An 18,707-nucleotide genomic window follows, 5' to 3' on the forward strand; every position below is an offset into this window, starting at 1 on the left:
TTGGTTGTGTTCAGTCGGCAGCTACAATGTTTACCCGGCACTACAGACCGTAAAATAGTACGAACAATTCCTCAAGGTACGCGTTGTCATATAGGAAACCTACGAGTGGTCGCTCTAGTACTTATATATCAAATAAACAACATTAGCGTTTCACGTGAGCCAATATATCCAGTGATCAAGAACGCGCCAGGTCGCTGTTGGACCTTTTAAACACGTCGGCAAGTACCTATTTGCCCGGCAGTGAACGGTTCAAGAAGATTGTGTCGGTAAAGGTTTTTCAATCCGGACAATGTTTCTCAGCTGGAGTCCCTGGTTTCAATATTTGTATTGCGTGTAATGAGCGTCTTGGGATTAAATTCGATTTATTTCATGTATTGTTTATTTTAGCTGTCGTTTCTAGGTCGGCACAAATATACTCAAACACTGGAAAGTTTGGCTATACACCTTTCCCCTAATGCCACTAACACGCAAACTTTCCATTAAAACATTTCATGGTGAAAATGTTGTCCTGCAAAAACACACAACACACCCATACAACTGACCCGAGAATGTTATTTATGGCTACATCTTATAAATGAATAGCAGGTAAACAATAAAGGGTTAGTACAATAACATATGGTGTGTTTAGGCAGGTCTGTGCGCTGCTATTTAGGAGGAAGATGGAAGTCGATACCTGGTCTGTAAAAACTTTTGTTTTGTTTAACGACACCACTAGAGCACATTGATTTATTAATCATCAGCTATTGGGTGTCAAACATTTGGTAATTTTTACAGTCTTAGAGAGGACACCTGCTATATTTTTCCATTAGTAGTAAGGGATCTGTTACATGCACCATCCGCACATACCACGGTCTTTGGTATACCAGTCGTGGTGCACTGGCTAGAGCAAAAAATAGCCAAATAGGCTCACCAAAGGGGATCGATTCCATACTGACTGCGTATCAAGCTCTTGGTCTGTAAAAGAATTACTACAAATGGGATACATTTTATAATGGCTATTAAAATCCGTTGTAGGATCCAGGGGATGGTTACAGGGCTACCGTCCAAAAGGCCGAGATGGAATCCATTACATGCACATTCCCATAGAAAAGACAGTATATAATATTTGATATACTAGTCGTGGGGCACTCGTTGAGAGAAGTCGAGCCGTAACACGTCATTCTGGGTGCGAACGCAGTATCTACCAGCCTTAATTAAGTCCGATAGTTTATTCATTCATTTCAACTTACTTTCGTGCTTATATCCAATTAAGTTTCAAGCACGTTGTCCTGGACACACACACACACACACACACACACACACACACACACACACACACACACACCTCAGCTATCTGAGCTATCTGTCCAGGACAATGGGTTAGTGCTTAGTTATTAATGGCGAACCATGTACCTACCAGCCTTATGTCTTGCAACCACGACACCATCGAGGCCGGTTAATTAAGTCCGGTCGTTTAATCACTAAGCCACTGAAATCGGTGTAAACGAAATTTAAGCCCGGTAGGAATTCAATTCCTATGAGAAAAAGAGAAATGTTTTATTTAACGGCGCACTCAACACATTTGTTATTTTACGGTTATATGGCGTCAAACATATGGTTATAGACCACACAGATAATGAGAGGAAACCCGATGTTGCCACTTCATGGGCTACTCTTTTCGTATTAGCAGCAAGGGATCTTTTATATGCACCATCCCACAGACAGGTTAGTACATACCACGGCCTTTGATATACCAGTCGTGGTGCACGGGCTGGAATGAGAAATAGCCCAATGGGCCCACCGACGGGGATCGATCCCAGACCGACCGCGCATCGAGCGAGCGCTGTACCACTGGGCTACATCCCGCCCCTCAATTCCTAAGAAAACAAAACCCACACAAATAAATCAGGTATGAAAGTCCGGGTATAATGACTGGTGTTCTTGAAACAATAGCCTCACCCTTTCACCTCTCACCCGTTTAAACGGAAAAGTGCAGCTTTTTTATAAACCCTGATAGTGGACCCATTGGGCTATTTCTCGCTCCAGCCAGTGCACCACGACTTGTACACCAAAGGCCGTGGTATGTGCTATCCTGTCTATGAGGTGGTGCATATAAAAGATCCATTGCTGTTAATCGGAACAGAGTAGCCCATGAAGTGGCAACAGCGGGTGTCCTCTCTCAATATCTGTGTGGTCCTTAACCATATGTCTGACGCCATATAACCGTCAATAAAATGTGCTGAGTGCGTCGTTAAATAAAACATATCCTTCCTTTTCGGTAAAAGTAGATTATTTAACGGCAGAGAGTTGAGCTCTTTTTCTTTCAACCAAATGTCGAAATTACCATACAGTAGACATACATGATATACATGATATACTTTTTTTTTAGTTATACAAAGTTTCATTAAAATATTTATGGTGCTTTAACAATATCATATGGTGTTTCTGTCTAAAAGTATTTCTTCTTTGAAATAGTAATGTTTCACGTGGACTTTATTTTTGGGTGTATAATCGATTCATGCTGTACTTCGTAGTCCCAAAATTTGAAATCTTATCTGGAGACCAACAAACGCTTATATTTATGATCACTTATGGATCATCATAAGTCATGGCGATTTAGCAAGTACTTGCAGAAACGTACAACCAACAAAGTGTGCGCGTGCGCGTTTGGAGGAAATTCGAATTATGTTCATCCGGATTCTTTGAGCAAGCATATTTCGACCCCCAAACCGCCTCCTCTTGGACACGCACCTGCTAAGGTTTGGAACACGCCAAACCGTCAAATGAAACCACTGATTTACCATCTGTAGACATTAAAACAACAAAAGAACAAAGAATATACACACACATATATATATATATATATATATATACATTGTATATATATTCTGTGTCCTTTGTTGTCTTAATGTATATAACACAAAATATTCTGAGCAAGAAACTCCAAGTTTCAACCTGAAGAACCGTTCAATGTTTTTAGGAGGTCATGCACCTTTAATCTTTAAGTGTATTTATGAAAAACACTGTTAACAGTTTCAACAGTCAGTCCTTGCACCGAACACACCCAATACCATACTTAAAAACAGGTAAAAAAAAAAGAAGAAGCATTTTGTCATCTGTAAGTAAACCAAACTAAAGTTCACTTGGTAAGTCAGTGTACATTAAATTTTGTCTTGCGCGTCTACTGGAAATATGTTACCACATATATACAAAGAAAGTATGTTTTGCCTTATATAAGCTTGTAAATTTATTTTTGCATGGTTAATTCCACATACCATATCAATATATATACTGTGCATATCACAATAATTGTATTGGAAAATATACTGCCTTTATTCATTTACATCTTGAAACAACAGTACATACGCCACATACGATCTATTGACATACAATTCAATCACATTTCAAATTGTGCACTCACTCCCTTCGATATAGCGAAAAATTGCATTATATATGTGCAAATCATAATTTAAATATAGATTAGGCCTAATAAATGTATTTCCAGTAAGTCTACCACAGTTACGTGCTTGTGTGTGTACTATACATAACCTAACATCAAATCGGGGGGGGGGGGGGGGGGGGGGGGGGAGGGGATTTATAAATGACCATGGCACAATACTACAAGCTTTTCTCCAACTAGAAAAAAAATAAAAATAAAAATAATATCTGATTAGCTGTAGTTTCTTTACAACGCGTACGGATTTTGGTGACGAAAGAGTGTGAATAATACACCTCGCAGACCATCACATAAACAAATGAAAACCTGGGTGCCCGAATATTCTACGTTGGCTTCATTGACAATATTTGGGATCGCAGGAACGCCACAGAGAATTTTTAAATGGTAGGGATAGGGTAGCTCATTATGTCTTTGGTCTTTGGTGGATTTGAGGATCTCGAAATTAGTATGGCAGCCTAACTCCACTGCCCTGTTCAAAATTTACCACACACTTCTCGACATCTATGGATTTCACTTTCTTGAAGTTGATATAAGGATTATACAAGCTTTATTTTGTGTTTTCTGTTATTTCTGTTATTTTTAAATACACGAGTATATACAATAAATCACATTGAAATATCCGTTTAAGTAGCTGCAGATCTCCCTGAACCCGATAAAACGCGGGCCAGACTGCCTTGTTTCAGAGACACAAACGTCATCCGTTGCCTCCAACAGTTTAACTTCTTTTCTCGTTCCATATCCTCATCCTGCGCTTGTTTAATGAAAGCTACCGAATCCCGGTGACTGTGAATCTTTGATCGCCTTGGTGTCATCGCGTCTGCCGAGATGGTCAGCGGGGCTCGTGTCATTCGAGCACTCACGTTTGCTACACCAGTGTTTTTGTCGTACGCGAGAAAGGTCTTTCCTTTAAGTCTGTTGGCATCCATGTACAATCCCCTTGGGCTGACCCTCGAGTTAAATGCAGTGGGAACAGTGTATGGCAGGTCGTGAAAACCAAGGCGCACAATGGCCATCTCAATGGCCGATCTACTGGTTGTGGGTAAAGAGTCAAACCTCCGCGCACCCGCTTCCATGTACGGATCAGGCATATCGGTAGTTCCTGGAGAGTAAACAGAATTTTCTCTTATCTCTACTTTTCTAATACCACCGTGGCCGTCGCTGCTGTAGGACTCCTCGTCCTCTTCGTAGTACGTGTCAGACTCCATGTCCACCGACCTGTTCATCGTCATCATGTTGATGCGTTGATTCCTCTCCGAGCCAGACTCTTCGTCCACTTGTACTCTGAACATTCGAGCTTTCCTGTCGATAGCTTTGCCCATCACTTCTCTTACGGTCATTCTCTTAGAGGGTAGTCCTTGTAGAGATCTCTGAATCGCAACAATATTGTTGATTTTTAAATCGGACGAAAGTGTCGGCGATTTGAAATTTGTGCGACGTCGCACTAGAGCCATCTTTTCACGGAACTGACTCTGCTTTTGTCCAGGAACCTCTGTTGAAGGAGTACTTTTAGCTTTCTTCTTGGAGGATATTGGTTTCATGATGAACTTCCCTTGTTTGTTTTGAAACTTGACATCCATCGAGTCTGAACCGAGTTTTAAGAAGACGTCCTGCTTCATTCTGACTCGTCTGTCGGATGAATAATCCGCTCTTTGGTCCATAACGCCGTCGTATGATCCAGTGGTACATACGGAATGTGCGCTTTTTATACTATTTATCCCCTTTCCGTGTCTTGAAAAATCTGGCGTGGAAGTTGTCAAGCCTTGAACGGTCTTGGGTCTATTGAAGTTCGTGACAAACCCACCCTTCCGTAATCCAGCACTACTATATATTCGTCCAGTCACAACTGCATTATTAGCTTTGTTTGCCCCCTTGTTTTGCGTCTGGAGTTTCTCAAGCTGCTTCTTAACAATGGTTTCTTCGTGAAAGTAGTTACTCATCGTTAGTAGGAAATCGTCATAGATCTTCTTACATTCTGCTTTGTAAGCTCTCTGATTTGCGGCAGATGCCACAAGTCCCCCGTTTGGAACAGTGATGTCTAAACCAAACGTCGTGGACAAGTCTTTAATTTCTAACACTGGCATTCGAACATCCATTTTCCTTTTCTTTTTTAGTTAACTCCACGAATATTAGTTTGTGAACACACTATTATTTTTTTTTATATATATATCCTCACGTAATTCAGTTTCATGTTTGTTGAAAGATATATTTATTTATTATAATTATAGGAGAAATTTGCATATATCCATTAGAATCATATTTTTTCTTTAAATACTATATACTGAAAGCCAGCAGTGGTTTATTAGAATGAAAGTTGAATGAGAAAGGTTCCGTGTTTTCTAAGCGATGTGGTCCTCACTAACAAGGTAAAAACAATCAGTGAACTTTCCTTGCACGCACTCTTTGTTGTCCAACGCACGTAGTCTTGTTACCCGTGCTTACTGTGCGAAAATCTTGATCCATAAGATTATCCCTTTACAAACGCTTAACACGGGAACGAAACGGTAATAATCCATGCTGACCTGCCATTGTAAAAGATTATTAACAGAATCTTGCACTCTAGATTAAGAGAGATTAGTTCTGAACAGAAATAATGGTATTTTTTTTTTATTTTTTTTTTTTTATCCAAACAAGACTAATACTTGTGCTGTCACTAATAACAGTAAATTACTTAATTTGTCATGACGTCCTTGCATTTTCGTTCACACCGTACAAAAGGTATCATGGATTTAACATTGTAAATATTATCAGAATCTCAGCACGTTTGAACCTTTGAACTATATTACAAGGGCCTAACGGAATTACATCTTATTCTGATCGGGTGGAATGAGATTATCATAGAAAAGGAAGAAAAGAAAAAAAAGAAAAGAACACCAATCCAAAACTTAAAATTCATTATTGTAATTTTAAACGCCTACACGCACAAGCCATTTGAGTAGAATTTATACAGTACAAATGGACATATATTTATGATGTATCGTGCAACTTCGAAGCTGAAGTATCATGAATAAATCAAAAGGAAAACAGAAAACATTGTATCAGTGGTATTTGTAGATACTGTTTTATTTTACCTAATTTTGAGACCTACTTGTCGATATATATAATAAAAACCCTGATTTTTTTAATCTGACATTTTTACAAAAACAAAACATTGTTCATAGAAAACCGTATTGAATATAACATGTTACTGTACATCAAGGAACAACATTGTAACAGTGATATTTGTAGATGCTATGTTATTTTACCTAATTCTGAGATCTACTTGTCGATATATATAAAACTAAACCTGATTTGTTTTGAAACCCGACATTTTTACAAAAACAAAACATTGTTCATAGAAAACCGTGTTGAATATAACATATTACTGTACATCAAGGAACAACATTGTAACAGTGATATTTGTAGATACTATGTTATTTTACCTAATTCTGAGATCTACTTGTCGATATATATAAAACTAAACCTGATTTGTTTTTAAACCCGACATTTTTACAAAAACAAAACATTGTTCATAGAAAACCGTGTTGAATATAACACGTTACTGTACATTGTTTGGATACTTGTAATTAAATACTCTAAAAGTAAACAATATGCTGTATTTATTTGTATTTATATCAGCAATTATAATGTTATGGTCATGGTCAACACTAATATGCTTCTATCATTGTTATCAGTCTTGTTTGTGTCATTAACTGTGATGTCTGTGTTTACTGTCTATGTCTTTATCAGTTTTGTTTTCATATCATTAGAAGTGTTCTGGTCAATGTTATTATGTTAATCAATTTTGTGGTCAAGGTCAACGTCATCGCATGCGTCTTACAATTGTGGCCAGTGATATTATCAATGTGATTTTGAATATTATGGTGACTACCAGTGCTAATTTTGTATTTTAATATGAGACGTGTAGTCCATTCTTTAGTACCAGTACACTGATATAAATAAACAAGAAGATACTACTCCATGTACAATATATAAAAATATGTAAAAAAATATACAATACTCTCTGTTGGTTTAACCTAAAATTATTAAATAATTCTACCCCATTTTTAAATGGCATAAACATTAAATAGTTTATTGTCATACTGATAGTTTGCGGGGCTAATTCTGGCACTCACCAAATTCGCCAATTTCAAAAACAATTCGCAAAAAAAATAATTAATTTAATAAAATAATTTCATGTAATAATCAATATTTTGTTATAAAATAACTGGATTTCTGCAATTTTTAAAGTTCAATAAATAATTTGGCAAAATTTTCTGTTGACCCAGAACTAGCCCTAGCTGATTTTGAGATTCAGCACCTTACCTCCCTAGTACATTGTGTGTAGTTGTTACTTGATCATAGCAAACTCTCACACTATCACATGTTAGCTAATTGATTACTGATATACATCAGGAAATGTTAGCAAATTTAAAATGTAGGGATGACATGATATATTAACAACATATTTTTACATGTGTACAACATAAAAATGTATAAGGTTGAAAGTCATGCATAGTCACTTGAAAATAATACATTACATAATAATAAATTTTTGTTATTGATATACAAAATCTGTACATGATATTTGCAATTGTAATTTTAACAAATTATTTGACTGGTATGAATAGTTAGTTCATTGTTAATAATATGTTTTATTCAATCAAACAATTTGGTACATGACTGTTTTTTTTTTAACATACAGAAATTATTTATTGTGAAAAATGCATTTAAAAAGTGTTGAATATACTTGCATTTGTTATGAAGAATTTTACTTTTTGAATACAGGAAATTTTATTTCTGGACATCTAATTTTCAAACGTTTATGGGGGAGTATCGCCCTTGACTGCTAGGATCTCAGGCACTTCGCTCCCTTGAGCTTAGCCCACCATACTCTAGACCACTGCCTGCAAAATGTCCTGCACACACACCTTCTAATGCCTCATGCCTTCCATGCTTGTTCATTCCAAGATTTTTATCTGATTCCACACCCCTCCCTTCGCCAAAAATTCTAGCTATGGCCCTGAATCACCTACAAATTATCCCAGCATTCCAGAACTCTGAAGTTCTGATTCACTATTATGTTACACTAGATATAACTTGTGCTACACACAGGATACTGGTAGTTTAGATGGAGTCGAGTGACATGGCGGTTATATTTTTTGGGAAAGCCCAAAATATGACTGCTGTGTCTCATTAGCCAAAGCTATATATACGGCTGTCATGTACATAGCCACTTGTATGTTAAGTAGCAAGAATAACGACCTCCATTGCAGTTGTATTTATGAAATTGATCTTTGTATGCAATATTTTGCATGATGTGTGTATGATAGTCGACTGAACCGGAACACAAAATGATCCTTGTGAAGGGCGGCATCAGGGAAGTACAAAGAAGATGGTCGGCATTGCAAATGAAAAGAAAAGTGATCAGAATAATTGGAAACTGTTAAAAAGACCTTGCAAATTATATTATAGATTTCTAAAAAGTATTTTAAAACAACCTAAAAGGTTATATAAAAGGTACTTTAAAAAGATGCAGTATCATATAAATTCTGGCATGTACAAAATGGTATTCATCTTCTGTAGATATTAGGACAACCAACAACCCACCATTGGCATGTTCAGGAGGCCAAGTACTCGTGGATAATTTGACTGATCCCATGGTTTTCTATCGTATCACATTACTCTAATAATGTCAGGATACAAAAACAGTCAAGTTTTGCTTGCCCTCCTGAATGTAGAAATAAATATTTTAAACAAGTAACTGTGGATTAAATTTACAATGTTTAAACACCTGCATTTAAGGCAAACAGGCATTGTAAATTTCAACTTTGTGTTTCAACCTGAGCTATTATACAATGTTTATGGCGAATTGTATAAAGAGATTTAATTGTGGATTTGTTTCTCAATGATCACAAAATCTTTTAGACACCTCATTTATATTATCTGTCAGGTTCCAAGGTAGGAATGTTCTTTAGAAATATGAAGTAATAGAGATACAGATGAGATTGTTTTTACCGTGCAATACAACATTTACTACATGAATAATGATGTATATTTAACCATATAAATAATAAACTACCTTCATGATTTTCACAATTTCTTTTGTGTAATGTATCGGTAAATTAAAGAATATTTTATAGTAATAATTCCTTACTTAAAATTGATGATTTTCAACAATGTAAATACGTTAAATAATGTGGCTCCCTTTTATACAAACAAATTAATGACAAAAATGACACCCAACCATCACCAAAAAAATAATGGTTATTAGTACTTTAACTCTAAATAATCTAGAACTATAATTCATGCACTTCCAAAAAGGTTTTGCGCAGACAGAATTATAGCAAAATAGCTACCTGTCTTCAATTAATACTTACCATGAAAGTATACTACTATCAGAACTATTATCAACTAAAATCAATGTATTACAAACTGTTTTTATAGTAAAGTCCTGTTCAGAATGCATAGCAGATTTTTTAAATTCTCATGAAATATAAATCTTCACTGTAATTAATCAATGAGACCAAATTTGTAAGATGTCGTCTGTCGGTATGTCTCGCCTGGATGCAAAATAATGTTTGGAAAATGTTTCTGAAAATAATAATCATAAAACAATTACAATGACAATGACAATAATAATAATAATAATAATAATAATAATAATAATAAACCCATAAACAAATGTAAAATAGTGAAACTTTTTAGCTAAGGTAGGCCTCACACAAATATATGATGACTTGCAGTGGAATATTGGCAATGATTTGTAGAACCCTTAAAAACCAAAGCATCAATATTTTTTTACAAAATTATAATATATTTAATATATTAATTATATATACACCAGTATATATATATATATATATATATATATATATATATATATATATATGTATATATATATATATATATACACTGGTATATATACACACACATATATATATATCAAAGATGGGGCGATTACTTGACAAAAGTAATCGATTATGATTACGATTACTTTAGAATGTCACAATTATGATTACGATTACAAGATAATTGAAAGTAATCGATTACGATTGCAAATACATTGTCTAGCAATCATGATTACAATCATGATTACATTTCCACAAATGTACACAAATAATGAAATGATGTTACCACCATGAAGTTATGCACTTTATTTTACAACCATACCAACTTCATTCATTGAAAGACATAATGGATAATTTTTTATTATTTATTAAATTATTTCAAACATTTATAAACATATGTATACTGCATGGAGGGAATCAGTTTCGAAAACCAGATTATTGACGAAAAGGTACCCATAACCATAGGTATAATTATTGTATCAATGCATAACATATATATTTTGTTATATTATTGAAATAAGCCATAATTAGTAATTGCAAACTGTCTGATCACTATTACTTGTTGTTTTATATTTTTTGTAGAACGTATACCATTTAATACCATCCACAAATTAAAACAAATTATTATTTTTATTAAATCTATAAATGAAGAAATAAAAAACTAAAGAAAAGAACAAACAAGTAAATAAATAATTAAATTGATATCTGCATACATATACAAGTTGCTCATTGCATTTAATTGTTGACATTCTAATAATGACTATTATTAATGAATCGATTTGCAGTCATGCTTGCTTTGTGCCATATTATAAGGATCCAATATATATATATATATATATACACATATATATAAAAATAAAAATGATAAAAGAAAACAAGTGTACAGTATATATGTATTTAAAAAAACTATTTTAAGAAATAACTATCCTTTTACATGTTTCATCTCATCTTCAGAAAGGAATTGCTAAATAACTGCTAAATATGACATCATACATTATATAAATATATTATTCTAGTTTTCTTTAAAAATAAAACAATCGTCAGAAAGAGAAATGTAAGTAACATCTGCATGCCTCAACTTACGTGATTGACACTGTCAGGATAGTGTTGTGCCTCCCAGGCGAACGCGCAGTATGCCCCGTACTTGGCGCCACCCTTGCCCGCCATAGACGGCACAGCATAGGCAGTGTACAGCTGGATGGCTGGCTCCGTGGTGTAACACTCCAGGTAACGACCTGTGCCTCGGTGCTCCGCTCTACAACAAACACAAATACAGTCGAACCTGTGTTATATAGCCACCAAAAGGTAGATTTAAAAAGTTGCCTTTTGATATAGGTGGTTGCTTAATACAGGTAAGTTTATACTATACAGGTGGGGTGGGACGTAGCTCAATGGTAAAGCGCTTGCTTGATGTGCGGTCGGTGTGGGATCGATCACCGTGAGTGGGTCTATTTCTCGTAGCCAGTGCACCACGACTGGTATATCAAAAGTCATAGTATGTTCTATTCTGCCTCTGTGATGCTGCTAATGGAAAAATGTAGTGGGTTTCCTATATAAGACTATATGTCAAAATTACCAAATGTATGACATCCAATAGCCGAAGATTAATAAATCAATGTGCTCTAGTGGTGTTGTCAAACTAAATAAACTTTAACTTGACACAGATGGATGCTTAATACAGGTGGTCTCTAAAGCAGGTTTTGTATATGGATACTAATTATATTTATAAATATTCAATATATATAAAGTGAAACCTCCCCTAAAGTGGACACCATTGAGACCAAGTAAAATGTCAGGTTTAAGGGGTATCTGGTTTTGAGAGGTTCTCTTTTGTACTGATATATAAACAGCGATTGTGAAAAACTTTCAGTTTACAGAGAATTCCGGTATTAAGAGAGTCTGGTTTCGAGAGGTTTAACTGTATATGTAAATGAGCATGAGAAAAATGTATAATGTTTTACCTTGCGGCTTGCTGAAATTGTCCAGTGTGGTTTAAGTTGTAGTTACAGTTAAATCCATTGCCACCAGGAATATCATTTATAACGTCACCAAGACGAACCATCTTCCGCAGATCCTCAGGAAGACCATCAAGACTGCGGATTTCTCCTGAATAATGCAAAGGAAAGGAATGTTTCTTTAATGACACCCCAGCACATTGTTTAATCAGCAGCTACCAAATGTATGGTAACTCTTACATCTCCTGAATAAAGAACAACCAAACAACCCCAACCCCACATAACAAGGGAAATAAGTAGCAAAATGTATTGACAATCAAAAGAAATGCAAATATAAATTTCAGCTATAAAATTAAATTTAGTTTTTGAGATGAAATTATCACAAGAGAAGTATAGGTTGCATCATAACACAGAATTGGGCATTTATAATCAAGTGAACTTATTCTAATTCCAAACAACCACAACCCTAATTTGCATTTCTTTTGATGTTCAGTATAGTTACTAATAATTAATATCTAGTTTATTTTCTAATTCTGTCAATTTATTTATTTTACTTTATTTATTTATTTATTTATTTATTTATTATTATTTATTTGTTATTTTATTATTTATTTATTTATTTATTTATTTATTTAATGAAGTAAAATCCCATTTATACGATGTTTATTAAAAATTTCCAACAAACCAATGTAACTGCATGAATCTGTTCTGGGATTAGCTTCTATCCTGAGTGGTGTTGCATACCCAGGATACTGTGACTGAATGTTAGTTGGATGTGAACATAAAAATATTTACCCTGCAATATTGACCACTGTGTGTATAAGGACTGTTTAAAGCAAAGTAACAAATGGCTACTAACAAACCACTGACCTGTTGGAATAACGTTCTCATCAACAGGTAAGTAAGTATCTGCTTTGATGGTCATAAAATGGTCGTCAATCTTCCCACAACCCTAAATATAAATGAGAATATGAAGTTTAAAATATGATATACACATATACAGATGCAGCACTTCAGATTGTAATCAAATCATGATGCTCAAAAGACTGCTGTAATTGACAAGTTAAAAAAGGTGCTCAGTATGCAGTGCACAAATTAAGTGATAATATTTCCATCAGAAACAATATGACTACCATTAATTTCTTCATTTATTTATACAAGAAAGTAAGGGTTTTAAATTTAAATAATCCTAAAAGACTCTGAAGGACCTAAATACCATAAACATACATAACTAGTCCAACCTATTCACAGACATATACTGATGGAAAGAAATAAGGGAACACATGGAATTGTAGACCAAATATAATTCACAACTAGCATAGTAATGTCTGTATTTCATGCCAAGTTGTAATGTGGGATTGAATGTCTGTAGTGTTGAATGAGCTGCCTATATGTTCCCAGTCAACTTCTGACAATATCAATTGATTTTTTATGCAGTCTTTATTTCTTGTTGCTATCTGTGTGATCCTTTATTTCTTTCCATCAGTATATTAAGAAAATGTCTTTTCAAAGCTGATACATTTTACTGCTTACAAATTGCTCTTAATTAGTATTCATATTTAATATTTTAAAAAATATTCAAATTATTCATAAAATTTACATACTTTAAAATTAAAATTTAGCTAAGGCAAGCATAGAACATTTCCTCAAAAACATATATTCTATAACTCTAAATTGGAGTATAAAAATAATACTTACATGGCCTCCTAGATTGAAATAGCTGTGACTTGTCAGCCCAACGGGTGTGGGCTTTGTTGTAGTAACAGTATAGTCTATTTTAAGTTGGTTGTCATCGGTCAGCTCGAAGACAACTGTTGAGGTTACCTCCCCTGGAAACTTCTCCTCACCATCAGGACTGACATATGTCAGTATGAGTTTATTGTTCTCAACGCGAGCAGTCCACATTACCTACAAAATGAAGATACAATTATACCTACTCATCCAGATACCTCCATTATTCTGCAACCTGTCTAATGAGACACTTTAATTAATATTCTCCCGAAGATCTAATACATGTATATAGTACAGTGAACCCCCTCAAATCCGGAATTTCCTCAAAACTGGACTTTTTTTCACAGTCTCTTTTTAAATATTAGTACAGAACATAACCTCTCTAAACTGAAAAGCCCTTAATATCTTATTGTGTTTTACCTGGTTCCATGGAAGTCATGTTTAGTTTTACTGTACATACTAGCCTGCAGGTCTACATACAGAGACCAGTTTTTAAAAACTCTAAGTTGTTGCTTAATACATATTTGACTGTCTATTATACCAAATAAACTGTTAGTAAATTGTATATTTATGCAAATCAATATATTGTAAACACAACTGAATGATTATTTGTAAGAAACATTGTTTCTTTTGTTTAACGACACCACTAGATTACATTGATTTATTAATCATCGGCTGTTGGATGTCAAACATTTTGACATATAGTCTTAGTTAGGAAAACCCACTACATTTTTCCATTAGTAGCAAGGAATCTTTTATATGCACCATCCCACAGACAGGATAGCACATACCATGGCCTTTGATACCAGTCGTGGCAACCCATGCAATTAGGAAAATGTCCATGGCAAAAAACATTGAAGTAGAAAAACAAATTGAATATAGTGCACAGCCAAAAGATGCTGTGGAGAATTGGAAACTGGCAATCTTCATGGCATAACTGATTGCCATGGGTAATTGCAGGAGTTACATGGTGCACTAGCTGGAATGAGAAATAAAGAAAACATTGTCTACAAAGTGTCCTCATGGTAGATCTCAAAATGGACCATGACACAAGGTTACTTGCTTTATCAAATCCCTTGAATCCACCATGTAGAAAGTTGGGCTCATTGTTCACAGGTAGAACATATTCTTTCCCATCCAACGAGAACTTTCCACCTGCAATACGATTGGCTACTCTTCCTATCAAACCTCCAATATATGCAGGATTTTTTTCATATCCTGAAAAAAACGGAAATTTTTCTTTTTAAAAAAACCCAATAGAGTTCTATGATGATGTATGCCATATGTGTTACAACTGACATGGTAGCACTAGAATGATAGTGACATCAGAATATTTTTTTTGTTAAGAACACAATAATTTTCATAATAATCTTTTAATAAAGGTGTGTCAAAACATAATTTGTGGGACTATTATGGATTCAAATTCCTCCATTGCTGTTGAAAAATAAGCCAAGGAAATGTTGTAAATAAAACATTCCTTTCATTTGTAAACAATAAAACCATATATTCAAGTGACGTCAAAATGGAAAACTACGATGGATCGAACTGAAGAAGATCGATGCTATGACTTTTTACACTAAGTGTTCTTCCATAGAACTTGAAAAAGCGGCCTGTAAAAAGCTCTAAAATACACCTCAGAGGTCGTAATTCTCCACACACTGTCCCAAACCATCCACTCACCCTGCGCTGTCTTATTTCCAACAGGCTGTATTTTTTCTTAGCAGGCCTTATTTTTTTCTGGCTGAAATCTTAAAAAATAACAACAGCATACAATATTTTACTTCCTATTTCCAGCCCTGTTCCACCACTTTACATGCCATCCATATCTATAATTCAATTTAATACCCGTACCTTCCATGTCATCAAAGCCTAGACAGACGTCATCAAGTTTTCCGTGTTTGTCAGGAACCACAATGCTAGAGATAGTTCCTCCATAATCTAGAATCTGAACAGTCATCTGATTCTTGTTTGCAAGGGTAAATCTAGATTTAAAATAAATAAATTTAAAGTTTAAAAAAAGTCACAATTAAAGGGGAAGCCTAAAATATTACCAACAATATCTATTAAAAACATTTTGTGAGATGTAAAGTTTATATCTTGAATTACAAAAAATTACATTGCTATTTTTTGTTTCACCCAGTGCACCATGACTAGTATATATCAAAGGTATGTGCTATCCTGTCTGTGGGGGAAAAGTAGTGGGTTTCCTCTCTATGACTATATGTCAAAATTACCAAATGTTTGACATCCAACAGCCGATGATAAGAAATCAATGTGTTCTAGTGGTGTTGTTAAATAAAACAAACTTTAACTTCAACTTTTTCTAATAATCAATTTCACAAGCTGGTTTTGATTTCCATCCTATAAAGCAACTTTGAAAATGGACCACTGAACACAGGCTTTGGGGGAGGGAGGGAGGAAACAGGAGACATTGTCCCTCCAACTATGAAGTTTATACATTAGCCTTCACCAACTGAAAGGTGAATTAATATATTACTGCCCCTCCACACCCCTCCCATTGCTGGCACCTTCTGATGGCTATGTTGAACCTAGTGTCACATAATGGAAATGGAGTAATATTTCACATCAGACATGAACGCATGTTCTGATTATGCCAATAAAGATGTTTCAAGCCACTTAACTCACCACAGAGTCACCAATAGCTAGTACTAGAGAGTTTGTTTGTTTTGTTTAATGACACCACTAAAGCAAATTGATTTATTAATCATCGGCTATTGGATGTCAAACATTTGGTCATTTTAACGTATAGTCTTAGAGAGGAAACCCATACATTTTTTCATTAATAACAAGAGATCCTTCAGGTGCACCATTCCACATACAGGATAGCCTTTGATATACCAGTCATGGTGCACTGGCTGGAACAAGAAATTGCTCAATGGGACCACTGATGGGGATTGATCCAAAATCGACCACACATCAAGCAAACAATTTACCACTGGGCTACGTCCTGCCCCTTAGAACTAGAGAGGAAGGAAGGAAGGAAATGTTTTATTTAACAACGCACTCAACACATTTTATTTATGGTTATATGGTGTCGGACATATAGTTAAGGACCACACAGATATATAGAGAGGAAACCCGCTGTCACCACTTCATGGGCTACTTTTTTCGATTAGCAGTAAGGGATCTTTTATATGCACCATCCCACAGACAGGATAACACATACCATGGCCTTTGATATACCAGTCATGGTACACTGGCTGGAGCAACAAATAGCCCAATGGGCCCACTGACGGGGATCGATCCCAAACCAACCGTACATCAAGCGTATGCTTTACCACTGGGCTACGTCCTGCCCCCTAGAACTAGAGAGAGTCTGGGGTCAATTTCACAAAACATTGTAGGTTTACATTTACAGTTAACAACTGTTCATTTACATATGTCTTGTATCTATTTCATGCAAAACAGTATATTATTACAGAATATGGATCACAGTAAAGATTAAAGTTAAAATTTGGATGCATGATCCGATTATGCCAATAAAGATGATGTTTCAAGCCACTTAACTCACCACAGTCACCAATGTGATAGCTAGTACTAGAGTTTGTTTGTTTTGTTTAACGACACCACTAGAGCACACTGATTAATTAATCATCGACTACGGTATTGAATGTCAAACATTTGGTAATTTTGACACATTGATTTCTTATCATCGGCTGTTGGATGTTAAACATTTGGTAATTTTGACATATAGTCATAGAGAGGAAACCCGCTACATTTTTTCTAATACAATAAGGGATCTTTTTTATGCACTTCCCCACAAACAGGAAAACACATACCATGGCCTTTGACCAGTTGTGGTGCACTGGTTGGAACAAGAAAAACTGTTAAAATTAAAGAAAACTATTTAATTATATTTTGAACTCATAGCAATGATAAGAATTGCTTTTTAACTGTGGATTTAGTTTTGCACATACCAGTAAACATATATTTCTGATTATAAAACTATTGCTATAATAACTTGTTTTTTGTCAAATTTGATTTGGGAAACATGATGATAATATATAATTGTTTGCCTTGCTAATTTCTGCACATTTACCATATAGCAGCTTATGGCAACATGTTTCCTCTGTTTCAGTCTATCAACCAAATGTCAAAATAATGATATGCAAGACATCAAATAACTATAATTAATAATGTGTTTGAAGTATTTGTAAACAAATATATTCCTGTCCCGTCTATTGCATATACCCCTAAAAGGCCCCAAACCAAAAAGGCGTTACCACGCTCATTCTGGTAGGAATATCGCCGGCAAATTAACTTCAGTTCTTCCAACAAAAAGTCGTTAATGGATTTTTAAAATACTTATCAACATTACCGTGAAACATCGGAGCCATCTTTAGTTTTTCCAAATGAATCTTTCTGTATTGTTACCATGATTTAAAGCAGTCTAAGAATTAGGCCCTATGTCCGTAGAAATGTTCCGGTCTGAGATTAAGAGTAATGCCCCTTGAGAACGTACCATACAACATTGATAATACACGAGTGATCGTTAGATATTCTACAACGAAGAAAAAGTTCGTTTTGTTTAACGACACCACTAGAGCACATTGATTTATTAATCATCGGACGGACGGGATGTAGCCCAGTGGTAAAGCGCTCGCTCGATGCGCGGTCGGTCTGGAATCGGTCCCCGTCGGTGGGCCCATTGTGCTGTTTCTCGTTCCAGCCAGTGCACCACGACTGGCATAACAAAGGCCGTGGTATGTACTACCCTGTATGTGGGATGGTACATAT

At 35.2% G+C, this 18,707-nt stretch overlaps 2 protein-coding genes across 2 annotated transcripts; both read right to left on the reverse strand.

Moving 5' to 3' along the window:
- Window positions 1-3,564: 3,564 nt before the first annotated feature.
- LOC121371115 lies at window positions 3,565-6,230 on the reverse strand. The gene has a single exon (XM_041496774.1). It carries the CDS (start codon window positions 5,527-5,529, stop codon window positions 4,060-4,062), a length of 1,470 nt encoding a protein of 489 aa, XP_041352708.1. The 5' UTR covers window positions 5,530-6,230; the 3' UTR covers window positions 3,565-4,059.
- An 82-nt stretch (window positions 6,231-6,312) lies between these two features.
- Window positions 6,313-18,406, reverse strand: LOC121371116 (galactose mutarotase-like). Its single transcript, XM_041496775.1, has 8 exons — window positions 18,289-18,406; window positions 15,801-15,931; window positions 15,013-15,167; window positions 13,917-14,126; window positions 13,089-13,170; window positions 12,225-12,369; window positions 11,347-11,518; window positions 6,313-10,006 (listed from the first exon to the last, which is right to left on the reverse strand). The coding sequence occupies exons 1-8, from the start codon at window positions 18,345-18,347 to the stop codon at window positions 9,926-9,928; spliced, it is 1,035 nt and encodes a 344-aa protein (XP_041352709.1). The 5' UTR covers window positions 18,348-18,406; the 3' UTR covers window positions 6,313-9,925.
- Between the last annotated feature and the right edge of the window lie 301 nt (window positions 18,407-18,707).

The sequence above is a fragment of the Gigantopelta aegis genome, chromosome 4 (assembly GCF_016097555.1).
Source record: "Gigantopelta aegis isolate Gae_Host chromosome 4, Gae_host_genome, whole genome shotgun sequence".
In the NCBI taxonomy this organism is placed as follows: Eukaryota; Metazoa; Mollusca; class Gastropoda; order Neomphalida; family Peltospiridae; genus Gigantopelta; species Gigantopelta aegis.

Coding starts and splice junctions, on each gene's coding strand:
- LOC121371115 (XM_041496774.1), bottom strand. CDS start 5,529: ATGGATGTTCGAATGCCAGTGTTAGAAATTAAAGACTTGTCCACGACG.
- LOC121371116 (XM_041496775.1), bottom strand. CDS start 18,347: ATGGTAACAATACAGAAAGATTCATTTGGAAAAACTAAAGATGGCTCC. Junction 15,932..18,288: donor GATGGCTCCGATGTTTCACG/GTAATGTTGATA, acceptor TTTTAAATCTAG/ATTTACCCTTGCAAACAAGA. Junction 15,168..15,800: donor AGGCTTTGATGACATGGAAG/GTACGGGTATTA, acceptor CGTTTTTTTCAG/GATATGAAAAAAATCCTGCA.